Genomic DNA, 21,982 nt, shown 5'->3' on the forward strand with positions numbered 1-21,982 from the left:
TCCTTTCTTCCGGCGGCAGTCGGTTGGCAGGATTCTCCCGATCACGGAGAGACATGTCACGCCCAGATCGGTTGATGTGCAGCTGAGATATAGCGTAAAAGAAAAAACAGTATTTTAATATTTTACAAATCCAAATCTTCGGACCAGATCGGAGAAGGACCGACACTCCCAGCATCGCGAGAATCCAGACTGTCGAACGGCACTACTACGAAAATCAGTCCGAGCTCTGGAACACATCCCTTGGACCTCCCGAGAGGAGGAGGTACCGACAGCGAGCGGACTGGAAAGGCGGAGAAAACATCTTGGAACGCAAGGATGAGGGCCCTGGCAGTGACCGGACAAAAAAGTAGACCAGACTAAAGATCACAGTGTCGCGCGACAGGAATCATGACCCAAGGGGCGCTTTGTATCGTGGCCCAGTGCGCAGGGGACGGCTGGGAGCTCGTGATGTCAGCCGGTCGCATGGGGTGGACAGCCGTCGTCGAGCGCACACTCCTTCGTATTAATCGGAACACCAGAAGAGGGAAGCCCTTGGAGACCTGCTAAAATAAAAGAAAGTGTTAAATAAAGTAAAAGGATAAATAATAACTTAATAAATTTACCTAGGGGGTATGAAGAGGCGATCGCGGCATAGCAGCTTGGGGCTGGATAACTGGATAATATAACTGGAGGTATATTCTCTCCCCCTAAAAGAACCAAGAAAAAAAGTCTATGCAAATGATGAATAGGGGGGAAACAAGGAATACGTTTGAATTTATTTTGGCACCGCAACGCTTCAAGCGTGAAAACTAAAAACTATTTGTTACATACATATATCAATATCAATATGAATATGAATGCGAATACGAGTATACCCATATGAAGTGGTAAACACTCGACAAATAAAAAAAAAAAAAATCGATCTATGAAACGAATATTTGCCCATTCGAAAGGGAAATGAAAACTTAGTTCTGCACTTGCAATATGTGCAACATTCAGCAAGTGATTTGTGAGAGAACTTAACCAAAAACTAAATCTATAACACTATAAGATTTGAGCTCAGTCAAAAGCAAACGAAGATTGAATATCGACTCCATCATCCGTAATCATGTGGCATCAAATCTCGCGGTCTCTCTCCCCCTGTCTCCCTCGTTCCAAGAGCGACGAGCCACGATCTACCCTTCTCGATTCAGTTGCGGTTGTAGAATATTGTTTTTTGTCCTCCAGCTGCTGTTCCTCCTCCTGCTGCTCCAATGGATCCAGACGCTCTTCCTCCTAGGCGCGCCCGTGCTCAGGGCTTTTTTTTGTCTGGACGCCCCTAGCTGGTTCTTCAGCAGCAGCAGTGGCCGCGGCCGCAAACGGAGAGTCGCCTCCGGTGGGCGTCTGGGGTCCCTTGTTGTTGTTGTGGTCGCCGGGGGTGCACGGACTGTTGACTATGCCCACGACCACACCCATGTTGGCCTCGCCTGGTCCTCCGCCGGGCAGTTCGTCGGCGGCACCCGGGACCCCAGCGGCAATCGTGGCGAAGAGCAGCCACTCCTCGTAGTCGTACTCGCAGAGAATCTTGTTCATGCACAAATAGAACCGATCGCCAACGCACAATCGATGGTTGCACTGCTGGCAGGCGAAGCAATCAAAATGGTAGACATTGGTGTGGGCGCGCATCACCATCTCAAAGGCGGAGATCACCTTGCTGCAGGCGGCACAGTAGCCCGTGTTGCCAAATAATCGAAAATAATCAAGCTTGCACAGCATTAGGTTGCCCGTCTTGTAGAGGGTGGACCCCACTTCGCCCAGGCGACAGTCGCAGCAGCCGCACTTGAGGCAGTCCTGGTGCCACAGCATGTCCAGGGCGCGCAGAAAGTAACGGTCCTTGATGTGCTTGCCGCAGCCGGCGCACAGCAGGCTTCCATTGTTGTTGTTGTTATTGTTGTTGGCCGCAGCGGCAATGCTCTGGACATTGCTGAGGCTGTTGTTGTTGCCGAGGTTTACCCCGCCGCCGTTGCGGTTGCAACCGTTGTTGGTATTCTGACCCACGTTGTTGCCACTGTTGCTGTTCATGCTGGCGGCCTGCTGCTGCTGTCTTGAGTGCTGCTGCTGTTGATTCGATGAGAGCCCGACGAGTCCGGGCTCTGTTTTGGTGATATCCATAGTCATCTTATTATTCACGGACGCTATACCATTCCAATAGATTTCCATTTGCGCCATCCGCGAACGCGATGGCTGCGGGGAGTCGACTTCGGGCCCCACTGCCGTCACCACAGACGGCGGCACCACAGGCGACACAGGAAAGAAATGCTGCAGCGGCAATGGCAGGTGTGTGGCGGCAATGCTGCTGCGCTTTTCGAAATTCGCCACCAAGAACTGATCTGATGATGAACTGATGTTCTGCATAGTAATGCGCCCCGCATCGCCTATGCTGGGCGATGCAGCTGAAGGTTCGATAAAATTGTTCATTTTCAATGACTTTCACACAGTTTTTGCTGATCTGCAATGCAAATTGAAATTTGGGAAATCCGAAGCGAAGCACGCACGCTTTTTGCAGAGTAACGGCGCCCGTCAGCTGTGCTGCCGAGCAGTGCTGCCAGATTCTCAGAGTACAAGCTAGATTGTATACGGTAGGGCCAACGATACGCCGAAAATGGCTAAAACTGAAGATAAATGAGCTCAAAATTATGTTGAGCTACTGAGCTTCTTCGGCAGCGTATGTTGCGATCAATTGAAAGATATTGAAAAGACGACGATTTTTCGCATTGAAAATCTGTTCTAAGACGATAGACGAGATTCAAGTGATTGCTGGATCGAATCAAGCGCAGGCCGGCCGAATGGCCCGTGCATTAATGCAAGCGACGCTTCGACAAGAGCGCGACAGATCGAGAAAGCGACCGGACTTACCCGGTCAAAGCCGACGAGGTAATGCATGGTGCATGGTGCAGGAGGGAAGGCAATGTCGGTAATGTATATATACATATTTTATATTATTTTGTAACTCATACCGTTAGAGCTGTGATAGGAAAAGCAGGATAGAAATATCTCAGAGAGGTGAACCTCTTGTAAACCTTTTTGTTCGTACATTACATAGAATTTAAAAGCGCGCCAATAAATATGAAAAACAAAAATCCGAGTGTCCAGCCCTTCATGGAAAAGAACCGCGTAAAGCGATTGGCGGAGATGTTGGTACTAATAGTGCGCGATAGGTGTCGTCCGAAAAGCGCCATCTGGTGGAATCAAAATGTACTTCTTTATTTTTAACGGAAATTTAAAAATCTAACGTGAATATTTTTTATAAATAATAGCTTCAAAAGGCTATTTACGAATTATGTGACTCACACATTTAAGTATTCTCTAAATAATTCACAAATCCACGGCTAAATGTGATTAAAATGTCAAAGAGAATCGCATATACAAGATAATTTTCTCCTTGAGACCACATCGGAGTGAATCTATCAGAATTATGGACTGAGCATACGTCGGAAACACGCCAGAAGTGTCTGTTAATCAAACATGCGGCCAACACGCCCTCCGACTGCCCGGAAAACGCAACGAAAATTACATTAATGGGCTCTTTACGGCTTACGCATAATTAAAGCCGTTGCCTGCTTGGTTCTGGGTCTGGTTGCGTTGCTGTTGTCTGTGAGATGAAATGCATGATTGGTTTATGAGTTAAGGCGATGATGGTGTGCGTCCCCATCCTTCCCCTCCGCATAAGTACACAAAGGCAAAACGTGCAATACTTTATGCCCGATCTTATGGCCGAAGCAGATATAAAGCTGTTGCTCCATTCATTCAACTCGTGCATCTACTCTTTAGATGAAATTATTCAGATTTTCTTACATGCTCTGTCATTTGCAGATGTAATGCAGCTAAGTACTTGATTGGTCGTCCCTCATTAAAGATCACAGTGTGCATCATGGTCCAGTGCGCAGGAGCCGGCTGGGAGTTCGTGATGTCAGCCGGTCGCATGGGGTGGACAGCCGTCGTCGAGCGCACACTCCTTCGTATTAATCGGAACACCAGAAGAGGGAAGCCCTTGGAGACCTGCTAAAATAAAAGAAAGTGTTAAATAAAGTAATAGAATAAATAATAACTTAATAAATTTACGTAGGGGGTATGAAGAGGCGATCGCGGCATAGCAGCTTGGGGCCAGAAAGGGTGTCGGCCAATTGAACTGGAGGGAATATAAAAATAAAAGAGCCAAGAAATAAGAGTCAATGCAATGGTATAAGCCGGTGCAAGGAAATACATTGTTGCGAGTGCCCCCCACTCCGAGCTGGCCCATGACTAACCCACCAGAACTACATGTATGTAGTCGTAATGCAGAGTCGCGGTCGTAGCAGTGACCAACAACATTTCCTCTCGTTCTGTTATTCATCATGTCAAGTGGTTTTTATTGTTATTGTTAATTAAATTCTGATTAAATATAGTAAGTTATTTATTGAAGATGCGAAGCTGTAAATGCTTTGCCCGTACTGGTATGAAGTCTTTTTATGTTGCCACACCTCGTGGCACGATGACATTCCGTCATCTGATGTATTGAAGCACTGGACGCCACAATGGCCTGAAAGGATGGATAAATTTCAGATTACTTAGGGATTCAGAAATAAATAATCAGGCACCTACTTTTTAGAGTGTACTGCTGTCTGATGTGTCCGATGTAGCTGCCACACACACGCACACACGCTCTCTGTCTTGTTTTGTGTATCTGTGTATCTTCGTATGATCTTAAAGGTCCTTATCCTGTTCTGGCTGTCTCTCCTGGCGATTGGGCTCCACTTGTGCCGGCAACAATGTTGTCCTCGGCATGACCTCGAGCGAGGGGTCTTTAAAAATTCTGCGCGAGAGGTGCAGAAAAGGCAGCAGTGTGTTCATATTAGTTTTAACAGACATCTTTGTACAGCGGTGGATATTCGTTGGCAGAGGGCTAGGATTGCCCAATTCTTGATCCGCCTTGTTGCCACAAACGAATTTTAGGATGTCTGACGGGAGCATATTAGACATAGAGTAGTATTCGTCAAAGTTCTTGAATGGGTCCTTTAGGCTGAGGTCAAACATTACGATGGCGCATTGTACGTTCTTGAAAAATGGATTCCGATACTGGACGTACTCGGCCTTCCCTCCCTCCCACATTTCGAAGCAGATTGGCCCGCGAGTTGTAGGAAATATGAGTTTGATCACCGTGATTCCAAATGTGGGCAAATACTTTTGCTCGAAATGACCCGTCAAGTGACGATGGATGAAGGTACTCTTTCCGCATCCCTCCTTGCCGACTATTACGCACTTGAAAGTTGGAATTGGGCTGGGCCGACTAGACATTGTTACAAAATAGATTGAGACTTATTTGATTTTCCAGAATAAAGACACAACGACAGGCACAGTTTAAGTGTTAGACAACGAATTCAATGACATACTATCTAAAAATTTAGGATTTTTTTGGTATTTTCTTTATGCTCGCATTTCTGCTTGAATGCTCAAAACTGTTAGCTTGGCCATTACGTCAGCCGTAAGACGTTTACTTACGTTTGAAGGGAGATACACATAAAGTGAAATATCACCATCCCATTCGTATTTGTTTTTATACCTGGTACTCGCAGAGTATAGAGGTATATTCGATTTGTGGTGGAAGTGGATGTGTGTAACACCCAGAAGGAAGTGTTTCCGAACCCGCAAAATTAATAAACCGAAGAGACAGCGCAACCCCTGTCGGACCCTCTGTCGATATTGGGTTTTTATCATTGTAAATCAAGAAAGTAAACTTAAAAGATGTTTTTTATTTATTGGCATTGATTCTCTCGTTTCACCAAGAGCGTGATCTAAACACTCAAATCTTTGCCATTCTGTCAACTAAGGTGGAAGCGCGAAGTTGATTCCTAGATCCCTTACGATTTTTCAGTGTAATTCTAAGCTCCTCTTCGATCGTTTCGATTCTTTCGATTAGAATATCATGCTCCGCCCTTAGAACCTCGATCTCAGATCGCTTTTTGGCAAATAACTCCAGCGTCTGGTCATAATCCGTCATGAGCTGGGGATATAACATAATACCACCTTGGTAGCGTACATCATCGAGACACTTATAAAGCTTGTTGTGCTTTGTGTTACACCGATAGGCCTTGAGCCGCAAGTCCTGGAATTTCTGCCTCAGGGACCCGAGTATGTACTGGGCCGCCGAAAGTTTCCGGCTCAATGCCTTTCGACGACACCTCAGATGGGACACTGAATGGAGCTTGCTATTGATGAGGCTGGACGATTTTACAATGCTTAAGTTTTTGGCTAAAAATTGTACAAATTAGGAAATATTCTTGCATATCAAATGGATTACTCACACTCCAATGTCCTGCTCAAATTCTCAACCTGAGCTTCGACTGACAGATATCTGTGCATGGTGAGGTTTTCCGAAATGGTGTCCATTTCTTCCACTTTCTGAAAAGTATATTTTTATTGATCTTCCTTATGTATAGGTACTGTCTGTTCAATGATATGTCTTACCGTTTTAATATGTGAATATGTGTGTTGCTTCAGAATCAAGTTCAGACGTGTCACAGACAACTCATCGCGCATCTTCCTTAGCCTTCTGATTATATTTCTAGTTAACTGTGTAGGTACTCGTGAAAGGTATTAATAGATAAATCAGTTTTAAGATGTGTAGTTACAATTTTTAAATGATCTGAAACGTTTTGGCAATTAAGTATGGTACTATTTATAAGGTTCTCCAGCCGCTGAAACTGTTCATCGTCCTCAGTTCTCTTTGTGTTCTCCTCGATGACATTTCGCTCTACCTCGTTGCGGGCTATTTCAGTAGACTTTTTTTCACGCTTAAGCCAATAGTCCAGCTCATTTAGTGCGGAAAGACAGCGAACCCGGTTGTTCTCTTTGGTAATTTCATTTGTATCCTGCTTTACTAGAGAGTACTTGCAACGGCGCACCAGGATATCGGTAATACGTTTTGATAAACTTTGGTTTATAATCTGTTCCAAATGATGCTTATTGGCTTCAGCCAGCAGTGTATCCATGAGCTTTTCTTTGTCTAGTACTCTGTGTGTTAGCCGTTCAGGCTTTGTGGTTACGTCAATGACTTTGCAAATGAGTTCGTCCAGAAAGTCGTAGACCATTATGTTCAATTCACATGGGCTAACTTTGACGACGACCTCCGACTTCCCTTCCTCTAGATCAAAAACGAGACTAGTACGTTTGACTGGTCCTGGGACTTCAAAGATAGTCTTAAAAGACAAATCATCATCAAAAGAATCACTTTCTTCTATTTCTGAGCTGGAGATGGCCGATAGACTAAGTCTACTCAAGTTTTGTTGAGACGGCTGGGCCTCAGACAATCCCTCATGATCTGTCTCAGTATCTCCCTTGGTGAGATTCAGGTCTGTCGAGGCGGCAGCCAACGGATCTCTGAATTTTCCCGATGGGTCCTCTGCCTTGGCCTCGTGAATTTCTTCTGAAAAATCAAACGTAGCTGTCTCATCCAGTTCATTCCAGTTGGGCAAGTCGCGGATCTGGTTAAGGATGTCCATATAACTAGTTATTTCCAAGTTTTTCTTATCACCCGTTTCGGAATTGGTATGGTCTGGTTTGCGCACTTCATCACCACCAGCATTTTCTGACCGAACAGAGATATTGTCATCTGGAGCTTTCCATTGAATATCGACTTCCGGCTTAGGTCGTTTTTTAAGAAGGTGTATACTGAAGGCATCGTTACGCTCCAATTTTTTGGCCTTTTTATGGATGGATTCTTGCGTTGCTTGGGGTCTTTTGTGGATCGATACTGTCGAACCTTTGGGCTTTTTATGGAGTGAAGTCTTTGGTCGGACCGCATGATGTTTTTTTTCAAAAGTAACGTTCGAAATAACACTAGTTTTTGCATCCAGTATTGTTGGTGTAGAAAAGCCGCTTTTGGGGTTGGAGCTTAGTGATACTTTACTGCCGTCCTCATAGATGTGTTCGTCTTCACCGTAGATAACATTATCAGACAATTTCACAAGAGATATTCCTTGGTCTGGAAATGGATTTGTGTCATCCTCAGGATCGTTTGCATGCAGCGGGCTTCTCTGCTTTTCATCTTCCGAATGTTTTTGAGATTTGATTTGCTTTTGAGTGCTACTATTTTTTTGAATAGATTCATGCGAGTATGCGTGAATTTTTTGAACCTTTTCATGTGCTGAGGGACTCGGTGGGGTGTTTCTGGGACTGAAAACCGATTTGGAAGTTCCAGGTACAGTTTTCCCTGGACTTTTCTTCCTCAGCTGCACTTTATTGCCTTTTGCAATTGCATGGGATCGATTTGATGACTTGCCCAAAGTCTCACTTTTCGATTTTGCTTTTTTTGATTTTGGCATTTCCAAAAAGGTAACAGATTAAAGGAAAGTGTGGTAAAAAATGCGTGCAGAAATTGCACAAAAAAAATAGTGTGAAATTACAAATGAACAAGTAACATGTAACTATAAAAGAATTGAATTAAGTAAGGCATACTGAAATCATGCTTGAAGTAAAACCCTTCCAAGCAAAATTGTTAGAAAAACATAGTTTTTTATAAATTTAGAGTGCTTGAGGTGCTTAAACCAAGACTTCTTTTGCTCTAACGTGCATTCCTGACCTCTTTTGAATCTTTGCCCAAAAATCTGCCTTACATAATTTTCCATTGTCCCATTACTTATCGATAGATTCAAATATATTTTGTATCATTTTAGGCGAGGGGTCGGCCAGGTCCTATCTTATGTGCATCACGGCCGAACATCTTCCCCTATTAACTTAATTGAATCTTAAATATAATATACAAATCATAAAAATTCTACATGAACAATAGAGGGTGGTCTAAGTTCGCCCTCTTTCGGGAAAAAAGTAAACTTTTGTGAGCTTAAAGTCTGTTACCATATAGCTTTTTGGCTCTGTTAATTTAGCATAATAGCTTTTCGGCTGTTAACTTTGCAGAAATAGCTTTCTCAAGTAAGGTGTTGTTCAGTATTTGTAGCTTTAAAAATAGATTGTTTTGTTTCGTCTTAAATTTAAATACATATTTCACCACTTCCTCCTCGGCTTACTGTCCCCGCTGTTGGTTTCTTTTATTCAGCTTGTATTTGTCTTATGATTTTGGATGGCACTTCGATCTGGCACTTCCGACTCCTAGACCCAGATGCCTCTGCTCACTCGGGGCTCTCTGTGCTCTGCTTTCAATGCCCTTGATGTCCGCTATGCATGATCCTGCTACGGAGAATACAAGTCTCCATTGAACAGATGATGGCATTAATTCGATCAATTGACGATGCATTTATTGGTGGTTTACTTGAGGTCTAACAGAACTACGCGTACGAGTATATATCAAAAATTCGATTTGTTTACAAAATATATAAAGAGAACCGACTGATAGGAGTAAGACACATATTTGATAAGGCACATCTCGTGTCCGATAGACTGGCAATAAATTAGTGAAAGCTTTTCGGTTTGCCAATGACACAGAATCCTGGGGGACTCTCCTGGGACTCTTAGTGGAGACAGTAGGCCACCAGGAGGGTCATCAGCGTCGAGATGAGACTGAAGTGGGTGAAGGACTTGTCTGCCACATTGTGGGCATCCTTCAGTCCCGACTCGGCGGAAAGACGTGCAGATGTAAGGCCCGGCATCTTCATGATATCCGGCTGTCCGCCCGGCGTAAGCGGAGCCAATGGCACGGATCCTTCGGGCACAGTGAAGGGTGTCGTCGGCTGGAATGGTGCAAGATGCGCGGCGTCCGGCGATTGAGTAACTCCGGCTGCCACATTGGAAACGGAAGCCGGGGCAGGGACAGCGCCTTCGACAGCAGGAGCTGTTCCGTTAGCGGGAGCTGCTTCTGGTGGAGGTGCTGGATAGCAGGCGATCTTCTCTACTTCAATGGTCTTCGTGGCGTCATTTGGATCTGGTTCGGGTACCTTCACAGGCACACAGATGATTCCTCCAGCAGCTGGTGGAGCATTGGGGTCAGCGGGAGTCGCAGGTACATTTGGATCAGCAGGAGCTGCCGGTGGTGCGCCAGGTGCGGGTGCTGGAGCATTCGTCTCAGCTGGTGTTGCTCCGGGCACTGCTGGTGCCTGGGGAAGTGCGGCCAAAGGAGCTATCGGAGCAAGAGGCGCTAATGGTGCGCCTCCCGGTACCTGCGGTGCAGGAGCCGCAGGAGCCGCAGCAGCCATTGGCTGCGCGGGATAGCCAGCTGGTTGCTGCACGCCTCCCGCGTTGATAACCGTCGTGCCCGATCCCACCTCGCTAGTGGTCACGGATCCCGGGGGTCCATTGTTGATAATGATGATCTTGTCCTCGCCCCCGCCGCCGCCGCCACCACCGCCACCTCCAGAGTATGATGGCGCATGCTCCACGACTCTCGTCTGAGTGGGTGTCAAGGCGTGACCCAGAATGGCTCCTCCCAGAGCGCCAGCAATGAGACCAGTGCCTGTAAGGAGATAAAGTGTTGTCTTAGTGGGTAAATCCTCCATTGAGAACGTAATCTGTAAGTTCACCCAATCCAAAACCGGATCCAGACTTTTGTGGCGCCTGAGGATAGTAGGTGGCACCTGCGGGAAGGGCTCCTCCTGCTGGCAGGAAGGTGGCACCCGGCGGCAGACCTCCGCCCATAGGTGCCTGCGGATAGTAGGTGGCTCCCTGGGGAAGCTGTCCCGGACTGTGGTACGTGGCTCCTGCGGGATGATAGCTGGCACCTGCAGGATACTGTCCTGCCGGGTGATAGCTGGCTCCCGCTGGTACTTGCCCTGTTGGATAATAGGTCGCTCCGTGGGGAACCTGTCCAGCCGGGTGATACGATGCTCCTGCTGGCGCATGTCCTGCAGGATGGAAGGTGGCGCCCGCCGGCACTTGTCCTGCCGGATAGTAGGTGGCTCCTTGAGGCAGCTGGCCCTGCTGACGCGGATAACTGGACTGCACGTTGTGCGCACTGCTGGCCGAGATGGGAGTGTGGTATCCGCTGCCAAATCCGCCGCCCGTGGAGTTCATTCTGGGTCTATAATTCGATGCGGGTGTGTAGTGGGGACTGGCTGCTCCTGCTCCAGCTCCGGCAGCTGCTCCTGCTCCAGCTGCTGGCCGGGAATTTGTGTTGTAGCTGCTGCTGGGGCTGTTGCTGTGGGTGTTGGTGGCCGCCGAATAGCTTGGCGGGGCTGCATTCGGCTTGTAGGCTGGATTGTATGCCGGCGGACGCTCGTGGATGTTGGTGTGGGCTCCTCCGGCCGGATTACTGGCGGAGTATGCGGGCGGCGGACCCTGGGCCTTGGGCACATTCCATCCAATCGGTGCGGAGCTGTGACTGCTCTGCGACTGACCCATGCTCACTTTACTGGGCTGCGATTGGGTGCCGCCGGCATAGCTCAGGCGACCGATATCCGAGTGCGAGTACGAGGGACTCGCGTGCGAGTGCGACGTGGATGTAGAGGAGGAGGTGCGACGCGGCGAGTAGCTGCCGGAACTGGATGATCGGCTCTTACTGCCGCCGCCTCCAAACCAGCGTTTGGCCTGGGCATCCTCTGCGATTAGAGCCAGGAGCAGCAGGACTACAACCAGGCTGCCACTCAGTCGCTTCAGTGGCGTATGCGACATGCTGCAAGAGATCATCAACACTCAATTACTCACAATTATCTCAATTGGTGCTTATAATATATATTCAATACATCAATGATGCTAAATGCAAGGCAGACTAAGGGATTTCTCTTATCGTTTTTTTTTTACTGAATTATCATCGAACTTATGGTAGAGGGTCCAATGTCTTCCAGAAGAATTTATCGTTTTACCCAGATGTTTTCAACGCAGAAATGGAGAGTATCTCAGGCTGCGGCCTCAAACCTAACCTTCTGTTCTGGTTCGTTCTCATTTGATTCCCGGTCTCACCCCATTTCCATTCCCATTCCCATTGTCAGTCATCATCTGCCCGCGAGGCCTGAATTTAGTTTATGTTTATGTAAAAAAACAATTGATTCAATTAGCGCTAAAAATAAACTAGAAAAATTTGAAGCTAGCTCCAGCCTAGAACCTCCATTTTCCCCATTCTCCATGGCTTAGCCCTAATTGATATCCCATATTTGCGCCGAAAGTTTCGCGCTGCCTCCCATGTTTCGATCGGGGCAGGACAGGGTCGAACACTGACGTAATTTCACGCCCTGATTGCCAGACTTGGAGGAGGCCTGGACTTCCCCTTGCCCCGCTTCCGAGTCAGAGGCGCGTTATGCGTGTCTTGGGCGCCCTCTTAATGATAATTAACTTGCTGATTTTGGTCGGCTTGTCGCGTGGCTACACTCGATTGACTTTTGCTTTCGGCTTAGCTCCCGGCGCACCCTGTCTGAGCACTCGCAAATGTTAAAGGTCAATTCTTTTGCTACAAGGCAAACGGAAGTTCGGTAGGGGAAGGTGGACCTAGCACTTCTACTGTGAAGTGTTCTAATGACAAAATTAATTTACGTATAAAAAGTGTATTCATACTGATTCCGATAAGCATGGAAAAACCGCAAATGTTGGCATATTATATTCAATGGAACTCATAGAATTAACTGGAATTGATATTTGACACGCAGATGTAATAGACCACAACCACAGAAGCTGAAAAGTAAATGGATAGATTTGTAATTTGTTAAGGAAAACTCCTTTGACCTTTTCAAAATGAATTTAAGAAAATTTCAGATACCTCTTACTGAGGCTAAGGGTCTCTTCCAATAAGCCACAATTGTACCCTAGGCTAAGGTTAAAAGAGATTCCAATAAACACTCTTGAATAAGAATGAAAGAGACTTCAAAAAGCAGTAGATCTGATTCAGAAGCATCAGCTAAGACAGTTCTAAAGAAAACATTTGTCTACCATTTAATGGAACGCATCTGCTGTATATTGTAAACCAAAAAGAACTGCTACTTATTTGGTCTGGTATACACAAATCGTATTTAAACGCTGAACACTGACCTAAACAAACGAAACAAACGATCGAAGAGCTCTATGCAAATAGGCAAGTATGCAAAACAAGATGAGATACACTTGCTGCAATCCGGAAAGTACGACCAGTACAGAGTAAAACTGGTTTGCCATGAGTCTCCATGAGTCATCGAATGCAGCGCATGCGCAGCTGTGACGTCAATCGGGAAATCGTTCAGTGCGAATGCTGTTTACATCGTATATGTTTATTCTCTGAACTTCTGAGAATTGCAAACATGTAAAGGCTGCTGCCCATTAGGGCATGACAAAACACGTAAATGCGAGATTCGGTCTAGAAATTGTCAGCTTATCGCCGCTGAGGTTAAACGTCAAAGCGATTGTAGATTGGCTCTGAAATCCCAGAAAAATACGCATTTCCAAGTACTTTATAATGTGATTCATTGATTGAGGGAGTTTGTTCATTTCTTAAGAGTTATATAAACGTTGAAAACAGCTGCCAAATCAGGGACCATGAATACAATGCAAAAGATATATCGTAAATTTAATTGGGCGGCACAGCAAAGCCGGTTACCAGCAACGACGTTTGAGTGGTATACTCTCGAACTCTGCTGTTGAATAATTATGCGAATTTTTAGGGGAAACATAATATTTAGTTCATCAGAAAGTGTGTGAAGAGTGTGTAGGGGCAGCTGTTTCAATAGGCGAAACTATTTTGAAATGATGTAATATTATAGAGTGATCACATTCCCAGGACTTTGGCCCTTAAACGGGTACAGATTTGACCCCGTATCGCATAGAGTATTTGCAAGAATTCCCTTGAAATGCTAGTATGCATAATATTTACCCAATTACCCCCACTTCGATTAAATACTAATATTCATAAAATAAAGCTAATTTCTGTAATTTATTCCTCCCTTCTCCAAGCTCTTCCATGGACTGATGCACACGTTCGAGAACGTCATTGAAACAAGGGAATTTCCTAATTTTAGTTCAATATAAAAATAGATTCTGGATTTTCTTTGTTGAAATTTTTAAGAGTCGCACAGATGGCATCGATATAGTATAAACTTCAGAGCACACAGCATCTGCTGATATCTTCATTTGAAAAATATTTGAAAAATTTCGCTGATCAATGGGATCTGGAAGTGCCCCAAAACCCACTTTGAACTGTCTTTTGGGATATGTCTGTATTCCTGTATTATTTTCCTTTTGTCAAGACCAAAACTCGACCTTGAATTCGTGCAAATATAAACAAAACACCGCCACAATACTAGTGGCTTAATTAATGCAAGTGGTGTTTCCACTTTATAGCCAATAAACATAAATTTAGCACAATTGTTTGAAGCAAAAGTATTTGCATGTGTTGCATGGGTGTTTCATTTGGAACAGGAAGTTTACACTGGAGTTGGATCACCCACAGCACTGCTGGGGATTAGGTTCGTATATGATAACACCCTGTGTACGACTATTTGTTAAATATTTACTTTGTTTGGTGGTTTATTTCGTTGTGCTTTTTATTTGTTGGTCGCTTTCGGCCGCGTGCGATTTGTGCTTTTGTTCCGCGCAAAGTTTCTCGAACAACTGAAATGCGGTTGAAAAATTGTACGCGTTTTTGCTCCGGAGCAGAGCAGAGCAGAGCGGAGCGCTGACCGCGAGAGCGTGGCCCCAACTTGTTGGGGCTTTTGTCGCCGCTATACTAGTATTTGTCATCTCTCTGGTCTCTCCCACTCCGCTCCCTCTTTTTTGTGTGTGCTTTATGTTTTTATTTAATTTCAGTTTTTTTTCGCTGCTTACTTTTGGAGGGGACGCGCATCGCTCTGGCTGGGGATTTGTCGTATCTCTATCACTGCTGGCTGCTTCTGTTTTATACACTCCATAATCTCATTCACATGGGATCGCTGCATCATTGATAAGCTCGAGATACGAGATAGGCTGAGCAAATAAATAGGTTGTCTCTAACTCGAAATGGCATCCCTCTGCTCTGTCAGCGCCACAGGCAGCGGCCCATCATGGTGTGAATGATATCGTGGAACACATCTGGCCGAAGCTTCTCAATGTCTCTCATCATTCTCTCATTCCACGCTTGTTGTTTTCATGTGCTTCATCGCCTGACGTCGGGGCTCCGCTCTGTGGCTGTTGTTTCTGCTGTTGGCGCTGTTGGTGGTGTTGTGGGTGTTGGTGGATTTAATGAGCGCCAAGTGAGCTTCATTGCTGTTGTTGGATCATCGCACACATCCACACACGCACACTCGCACACCCTGCCACACAAAAGCTTTTGTGTAGGTGTTTTGGAGCTCGTGTCACTGCTTGGACTTGAACGAACATCGCGTCGCGCCCCATCCATCCCATCACCGTCTGTTTTCAGCGTCAACGTCGGCGTCAAAGTTTACAACAGCGCGCCAACGCCACCGTCGGCAGGGTACATTCAAGTGAAGGTAAGGCAGTACCGCTCTCCAGGTAGCCAGGTGTGTGCCAGGAATCTAAGGCCTGCCTGGCTGCCTGTATACTTGGTTGGCACTGCTCTACCTTCTCTTAAACATACCTTGGCCTTAGCTATGATTTTTGTTGTGCTTGTGCGCTGAGGCGTTGCATATTGTTGTTGTTTGGGTCAGTGGTGCTCGTGTGGGGCTGCGGCACCACCATGTCCATCCACAACTGTCAGAATTGTGATGGAGCTCAAAGGGGCCTTGACGTGGGTACGGGTACGTGCTCCGTGCTCCCCTCTCGCCTGTGGTTGCGTGCTTATGACGGCAAAAGTATTACAGGATGCCGATCCCCTTACCGACCTCTAAGCCTTTTTTTAATGGAATTAGTTTTGGCTTTAGGGCATTAAAGGTGGGAAATTGGATGAACCAGGGTTCAACAGAAACCCATCGGAATTCTGCGTATTCTTTGTTAATGGTCATGGTATTGAAAGGTGAATAGGGTGGGTGGTGGATGCTACACCCAGAGAAAAAATGCCTTGAACACCGAATAGTTACACGTAGCTATAAGAATTAATGCCATTACATTTGCCATGAGAGTGGCAAGGGGTAAATGCAGAATATGTCTATCTATTACACAGGAAAGCTGTCAGATTAGTACCGCAAACGGAGGCAAGCGGAGACGTTCAAGGGTATGTATTGGGTTGGGTAGAGATGGGGTCTAAAATTATCTCTCTTTTGATGGGGAAAATGGTAATGTTACAACTAAATAATATTTATTCCAAATAAAACTTAAACAACAACTTAAGGACACTACAATAAAGCGTCTACATTGACACTGGCAGCTCTGCCAGCCACATAGCTGGCCACCTCCACAGGCTCACTCGCCTCGTTTCCCTCAGTATTGCCCTCAGAGGCGCCACCAGCATCAGCTCCAATTTCCCCCGCAACAACAGGCGGATCGGTGGTTGTAGTACTGCCCTGTTCGGGGCCGTCCAGGAGGTCTCCCGCCTCTGGATTAGGCGGGGCTGGAAAGCAGACCACTCGCTCTACTTCTCGGATCAGGTCGGGCTGCTCGGGATCGGTTTCGTTGAGCGTAATGGGGAAGCAAACGATGGTTCCTGGTGGGGGCAGAGCAGTGCCCTCGACATCTGCAGACTCCTCGCTGGAGGCGGCACTGGAGCTCTCTTCCTCCTCGGTGAGGGGGTTCTCTGGAGCCACTGCAGCACCAGCTTCCTCTGAAATGGTGGTCTCATTGAGAGCAGCTCCCTCTGGCTGACCATTGTTGATGATTATGATCTGGCGACCATTGCCCTGCGCTGTTTGTGCTGTTTGATCCTCTCCTTCGCGATTTCTGTGATAGACATGATGACGGTGTCCAAAGAGCATGTTGTTCATCATGTGTCCGGCCAGCATTCCGGTAAGGAAGTCGCCAGTTCCTGGTAGAGATTGAATTGGGTATCAATCGGGGAGGTATTCCTGCCTTCCCATTGACTTACCCGATCCTCGGCTCATGGACATGGGTGGTTGGGCGTAGTACACGGCTCCCGCCGGCAAGGACTGTGCATTGGAGTAGTATGTTCCCTGGCCCGGATGTGTGGGGTAGTTATATCCCGCTGGCATCTGCTGGCGGGGATAGCTGGGTATCTGCTGCTTCGGCGGCATCATTGCCTTCGGTGGGGCCGGTGGTGGTGGAGGAGGCTTTGGCACCGTCATAGCCGTGTGCACTGGCGATCCGCTCACCACACGGCGACCACCACCCGACGACGAGGGCTTCTTGTACTTTCGCCAGCCCCCAAAGAGACCCCCGAATGAGCCGCCGCCTCGACCACGTCCGCCGCGCGCTTCGCTGGGATGCAGCACGGCGACGGTGACGAGGAGCAGACAGAGCACTGAGCAACAGGATCTCATGACGATCACGAATCAATCTCAATCTCAACTGAACGCGACGATAGGCGCGGACGAACTGGAGGCACTGCGGGATCGCCACGACGCGTATATCCATGGAAAGTGACAAAATGCGTGGGACGTTGCTCTACAAAAACGGGCAGGGGCATATCAGACAAGTGGAACACAATGCTGGATAGTATGGGATTGGAATGCAGAGAAAATACACTACAATTTATTGGTTCCAATAAATATTTAGTTTCCAATAAAAATTATTCTGTAAATGAAACTCCGATAGGAGTCAGTCGCCTCCTAAATGTCTTGTTGGATATTAGAAATCTGATCATTGAGAGTTCACTGGGGAATACACCTAAAACCTGAAACCTAAAACCTAAAACCCTCACCTATCGTAGGGCATTCATATCATCCTTTCATCTAGCACAGGGCACATGGGTTTCATCTATCAGACAATTTGTTTTCGTCTGCCCCGACGACAGACTCGCACTCGTATACATTCCCCCTATCGCTGAAAATTGAATGAGTGTCGCCGTGTAATAATTCAATTGCCTCTAATTGAGACGAACTCAAAAAATTCTCGGATTTTCTCTCTTGTCGTGGTACAAAACGACTACGAAACGCCAGAATATCAAGTGCCCAAACGATGCTGATGGCTGATGCTTGATGATGATGCCGATGTTGATACGACTACTGCGACAATTTGCCAAATGTGTCGCATCAGGTTTCATTACGACAAGAACATGGAATCTGAAATCTTTGGGGCTGTTGCCAGTTGGGGGATTGCCTCGATTGTACTCGAAAGGAAAAAAACAACGAGATGACGATGGCGATCGCTCATGAACCTTATGTTGACCCATTTCAAAGGCATCTGGCGCGATGAATGCATTTGCATATGCACCTTGAAGAGGCCATTAGAATCCATCAGATGTGCCCGTTAATATCTGTGCGAAAAGATTGTGTAAGCAATGAAATCTCTGAGATGAAGAGAGACAATAATGGAGGCTACGCTGCTTACTATGCATTTAATTCGATAATGAGCCAAACTTATAGTGCTCTTGATACAGATTCTTCTCCTTATGGACGATACAGCAGGCGTAGACAAGTCGGTTAAAGTATATTTAAAGTCAGACCCTGAAACCCATATACAAACCATGTCTTTTGTGGATCATTCCAATGTGGCAAGTACTCCCGAGGAATAGTATAGTTATCCCTGCTCTCTTCTATAACATGGACCTCCTTAGACCCGCTGTTCTCTGCATAAGCCCATGAACAATGCCAGCGAGGTCTGTGAGCTGGTGAGGACTACGGTCACCTGTGGATTGTTTGTGCACTTCATGAACTACCTGAAAGTGGCCTTCTGTAGCTATCATTTGCCTTTCGTATCAGTCTATGCTCTGACCAGTTTCCTCCTTGTGTTGGCCAACTTTGCCATCAGCTACTTACTAGCCGAATACTTGTAGGTATGATAAAAGCTTTTTGTACTCGCAAAGAATACTCTTACAGGTTTCCCCTTAGCTTCATGCCAAATTTTGTGACGCTCATGGATATTTTTCCTTTGACAAACTTCGGTTTCAGTTACCTGTTCTTTGGGCTATGCTTCTTTATGCCGCACTACCTCTGTGTTTGGAGGAGTTGTGAGGACAAGGTGGAGCATCTGAGTGCTCTGCAGTTTTCCCGAATGACAGGGGATTTATTGAGACATTTTGTTGTTGGCGTCATGGCCTTGTGTGTCCGCGGACACCGCGTGGATGGGGTTACCATCTGGTCATGTATGGTCTTTATTCTTCTGGGATTCGGCTACCTGATTACCGTGGCCAGCAAGAAGTACGATATCTATCATCTGAACGATAAGATCAATCAGGACATGCATCTGCTCAAATTTCGGGTGCTTATGTTCCTATTTGTATTCTTCATGGTTCTGGTTGTGGCTTTTGTGATCTCGCACTATAACTTTTGGAAGACCAGTCCCCCCAACGACGATGAACCGGAGGAGGATTTCTCCAATTTGGAAAGCGATGCCGAAGTCATGGGGAGATATCCGAAGCAGAGGAATCTGAAGAGATCCAAGCTCTGGTGGCGAGCTGTGAATGGTTATGGGAATATGAAGAGCTCCCAAATGTGCCTAGGGATTGTACTGGTGGGTTTGACTGGATCTTTATGTGTCCCATTCGACTATATGCTCTCCTGAGCACCCTTAGGTACCCTTTTACTTTCTGGCTGCTCATATGATTCCTGTTCTAGCAGCAGATCGCCCCTTGAACGGCTGGAACAAGTACGTGAACTGCTTCAGTCTTGTGGTCTTTCCCTTCCTGTACATTCCAGTGGGCATTGGGCCAGTGGCCTGGCTCATGTTGGTATCCACCTGTTGGGAGACCTCTGCTCTGGTCTTCATCTCGACCCACTCCCTGAGGCGGCCGGACTATGTCTGGCCCTATGCCCTACTCGGACTGATCATCAGCTCGGTGGCCATGAGATACTTGATCCAAGAGGTGGAGAATCTCACCTGGCAGTATGTCAGCTTTCGGTTCGATGCGATGCCCGATCTGGTGGCCCTGACGTGCTTCGGCTCGGGCGAGATGTTCTGCGAGGTAGTCATCGTGTGGCATCTGGTCCAAAGGAAGTCGTTCGACGCTGCCTTCGGTGTGGTCATGAGCATGGCCACTTATGGGGTGTTCTTGGCTTTCCCCCAGCTCCTCTGGCATGGCTGCTATAATAGCATCTCCCACGTGAGTACTTGTTCACTGATTTTTCCCGCATCTAACCATTTCGTATTTTAGATCATTGTCACAGGTCCCACAGAGACCTGCATTCACTTTCTCTTCATCATATTTGGCTTTAGTCTGTTCCATGTATCCATGAGCGGTTATGAGTTTCGGATGTCGCTGTTCTTCTATTTGCTGGCTGTGACTGGTATTTACTTGATATTTCAGTGGATGACGTACTATAATTGGGTGCATTCCTTTGCAACGTTATATAAAATCTAAAATAAGTTATTTATGTTGCAGCTTATCTGGGGATTATCTGCTCAAAAGAAGGTGGACGTACATATGGCATGGGGCTTCAGGCAGTTCCTTATTGGTGCTTGTGGGACAATCTTCTGCAAAGGAAGGGGGCAAACTGGGGTCAAAGACACACTCGAAGGATTGCGATTTATCAAAACATTTCAGTTTTGCTCGAGAGATCGCTTTGATCGCTTAGGGGTGGCTCACCCTCTCTCCCCCTCTCTCTATTTGCTCTGTTCATCTTGCAGACGCATACTTTCTGTGACTCTTCAGACTCTGTTACTCACTGTGGCTGTGATTTCCCACCAAATACCACCTGAATATGTGCTATATATACTGGATATTCCGACTTCCAATAACTCAACCACCACACGTCTCCAGAGTACATAATATAAAGCTTCCAATTAAAAAAACTAATTGGCTTTTGACTCTTTAGAACTCTAATAAATCGTATAATTCCTCAGCTCAGATTTTGCCGAAAATATGTATCTTATTTATCTATATTTATGCCATAATTTTGTTTGAGAATCAAAGTGGCCCATTAAGTCATATTCATGGACAACTTGCTTTCCTTTGGACCAACTTAATCGTCATAAATTTTCATGGTCTATTGATTGCCGACCAGAGAGTGGGAGGGAGGAAGGCAGAGCGAGCCACCATTAAAACTTAATACTGAAGCAGTAGAGGCCTTTGATCTCCCACTCCCGTCCAGTCCCGGCCACTCAAGAGCTAGATTTCAGGCCAGAAACACGCACTTACTCCATTTACAACGTTTAGGCCATTTTGAAAGTCATTTATAATGAAATGTAGATGTTGGGGACCCGCACCAAATAAGTCGTATGTCATCTATAGAAGCAAAAATTAGTTCCTGCAGACAAACAGAACGGAACCGGACTGAAGAAAACTTATAAAATATTTACGAGCTCGAACAAACCCTGGACGGGGGACGGGGTGGAGAGCTCTGGCTGGAAATCCGAGACGAGGTCCGACCCGTGGTGGGGTACGGGGGTAGGGGTAGCCGGGTGAGTGAGAGGAGGGCATAAAAAGTAACTACTTTGTGGCTTATGTGTGAAGTGCTTGAGGATGCGAAGCCCTGGAACACCTCAACCGAAAAATACTTTTTGTACGAGTGTCGGGGGCAAAAACAAAAGCCGAGCATACTTTCGGGCGGCCAAGGTGTCAGGCACGTGTGTGTGTGAGTGAATGCGTGTATGCCTGTGTGTGTGTGCGTGTTGTGATTGTGTAATAAAAAATATCCAGCTGACATTTTGTGTCAAGCACCTTTTTCATTTTGGCACTCGGCATAGCATGACCAGGTCCGCAGCCCAATGGGGAAGAGCTGTCTGGAAGGAATCCAGCTCGGTTCTAGGGGTTCTAGGGGCTCTAGGGGGGCTCTAGGGGGTGTGGTCCTGTCCCGACGCTCGCTGGCTGCTTGAGTGATGACAAATTACATTTGTCAGATTTATGACCAATTATGAGCGTGTTATATATCACACCGCCAAAGGCACAACCAAAGGCACAGCCAAAGGCAAAGGCAATGGGCAAATGGCAGCGTGAGCCACCTTAATGGCAAGCGCAATGAATAAGTCGCCGTCGTTTGTTTGCGGTCTACAGAACATCCATATAGCATCCTCTTGCCACAGAAAAACGCCAAGACGAAGCCTTGGATACACTCGCCGATTCAGGGCTTCTGTGGCTGTCCTCCGTTAGGGATTGGTTCCTTCCTTGCCACCAACAAACCTTTTTATCAAAACCACAGCATCCTTTCGGCAGTGTATGCTG

General features: G+C 46.5%; 5 protein-coding genes and 1 pseudogene across 6 annotated transcripts; 1 reads left to right on the top strand and 5 right to left on the bottom strand.

Moving 5' to 3' along the window:
* Nucleotides 1–725: 725 nt before the first annotated feature.
* Nucleotides 726–2,566, bottom strand: LOC117184113 (LIM homeobox transcription factor 1-alpha-like; annotated as a pseudogene).
* Nucleotides 2,567–4,343: 1,777 nt separating this feature from the next.
* LOC6902857 (GTP-binding nuclear protein Ran-like) lies at nt 4,344–5,381 on the bottom strand. The gene is made up of 2 exons (XM_002132557.3): nt 4,600–5,381; nt 4,344–4,537 (listed from the first exon to the last, which is right to left on the bottom strand). The coding sequence occupies exon 1, from the start codon at nt 5,290–5,292 to the stop codon at nt 4,702–4,704; it is 591 nt and encodes a 196-aa protein (XP_002132593.2). The 5' UTR covers nt 5,293–5,381; the 3' UTR covers nt 4,344–4,537; nt 4,600–4,701.
* Nucleotides 5,382–5,732: 351 nt separating this feature from the next.
* Nucleotides 5,733–8,444, bottom strand: LOC6902858 (uncharacterized). Of its 2 annotated transcripts, none has more exons than XM_002132558.3 (4): nt 6,627–8,442; nt 6,463–6,567; nt 6,300–6,396; nt 5,733–6,246 (listed from the first exon to the last, which is right to left on the bottom strand). In XM_002132558.3, the coding sequence occupies exons 1-4, from the start codon at nt 8,316–8,318 to the stop codon at nt 5,798–5,800; spliced, it is 2,343 nt and encodes a 780-aa protein (XP_002132594.3). In that variant the 5' UTR covers nt 8,319–8,442; the 3' UTR covers nt 5,733–5,797. The 2 variants fall into 2 exon arrangements, with proteins under 2 accessions (XP_002132594.3, XP_033235632.1); XM_033379741.1 differs by having other exon boundaries at nt 6,105–6,246; nt 6,300–6,419; nt 6,627–8,444.
* Nucleotides 8,445–9,222: 778 nt separating this feature from the next.
* Nucleotides 9,223–14,509, bottom strand: LOC4817251 (mucin-1). Its single transcript, XM_001356464.4, has 3 exons — nt 14,355–14,509; nt 10,467–11,554; nt 9,223–10,399 (listed from the first exon to the last, which is right to left on the bottom strand). Exons 2-3 carry the CDS (start codon nt 11,551–11,553, stop codon nt 9,462–9,464), a joined length of 2,025 nt encoding a protein of 674 aa, XP_001356500.4. The 5' UTR covers nt 11,554; nt 14,355–14,509; the 3' UTR covers nt 9,223–9,461.
* A 1,543-nt stretch (nt 14,510–16,052) lies between these two features.
* On the bottom strand, nt 16,053–17,286 carry LOC4817167 (uncharacterized). The gene is made up of 2 exons (XM_001356465.4): nt 16,793–17,286; nt 16,053–16,732 (listed from the first exon to the last, which is right to left on the bottom strand). Exons 1-2 carry the CDS (start codon nt 17,202–17,204, stop codon nt 16,107–16,109), a joined length of 1,038 nt encoding a protein of 345 aa, XP_001356501.3. The 5' UTR covers nt 17,205–17,286; the 3' UTR covers nt 16,053–16,106.
* Nucleotides 17,287–18,278: 992 nt separating this feature from the next.
* On the top strand, nt 18,279–20,191 carry LOC6902859 (uncharacterized). Its single transcript, XM_002132559.3, has 5 exons — nt 18,279–18,376; nt 18,440–18,654; nt 18,714–19,335; nt 19,397–19,924; nt 19,976–20,191. The coding sequence occupies exons 1-5, from the start codon at nt 18,350–18,352 to the stop codon at nt 20,180–20,182; spliced, it is 1,599 nt and encodes a 532-aa protein (XP_002132595.3). The 5' UTR covers nt 18,279–18,349; the 3' UTR covers nt 20,183–20,191.
* Nucleotides 20,192–21,982: the final 1,791 nt, after the last annotated feature.

Source organism: Drosophila pseudoobscura, chromosome 4 (assembly GCF_009870125.1).
Source record: "Drosophila pseudoobscura strain MV-25-SWS-2005 chromosome 4, UCI_Dpse_MV25, whole genome shotgun sequence".
Lineage (NCBI taxonomy): Eukaryota > Metazoa > Arthropoda > Insecta > Diptera > Drosophilidae > Drosophila > Drosophila pseudoobscura.

Coding starts and splice junctions, on each gene's coding strand:
- LOC4817251 (XM_001356464.4), bottom strand. CDS start 11,553: ATGTCGCATACGCCACTGAAGCGACTGAGTGGCAGCCTGGTTGTAGTC. Junction 10,400..10,466: donor TGGATCCGGTTTTGGATTGG/GTGAACTTACAG, acceptor ATCTCCTTACAG/GCACTGGTCTCATTGCTGGC.
- LOC6902857 (XM_002132557.3), bottom strand. CDS start 5,292: ATGTCTAGTCGGCCCAGCCCAATTCCAACTTTCAAGTGCGTAATAGTC.
- LOC6902859 (XM_002132559.3), top strand. CDS start 18,350: ATGTCTTTTGTGGATCATTCCAATGTG. Junction 18,377..18,439: donor TTGTGGATCATTCCAATGTG/GCAAGTACTCCC, acceptor GGACCTCCTTAG/ACCCGCTGTTCTCTGCATAA. Junction 19,925..19,975: donor GCTATAATAGCATCTCCCAC/GTGAGTACTTGT, acceptor TTCGTATTTTAG/ATCATTGTCACAGGTCCCAC.
- LOC6902858 (XM_002132558.3), bottom strand. CDS start 8,318: ATGCCAAAATCAAAAAAAGCAAAATCGAAAAGTGAGACTTTGGGCAAG. Junction 6,568..6,626: donor TTTCAGATCATTTAAAAATT/GTAACTACACAT, acceptor GTACCTACACAG/TTAACTAGAAATATAATCAG. Junction 6,247..6,299: donor TTTGAGCAGGACATTGGAGT/GTGAGTAATCCA, acceptor TACAATTTTTAG/CCAAAAACTTAAGCATTGTA.
- LOC4817167 (XM_001356465.4), bottom strand. CDS start 17,204: ATGAGATCCTGTTGCTCAGTGCTCTGTCTGCTCCTCGTCACCGTCGCC. Junction 16,733..16,792: donor GTCCATGAGCCGAGGATCGG/GTAAGTCAATGG, acceptor AATCTCTACCAG/GAACTGGCGACTTCCTTACC.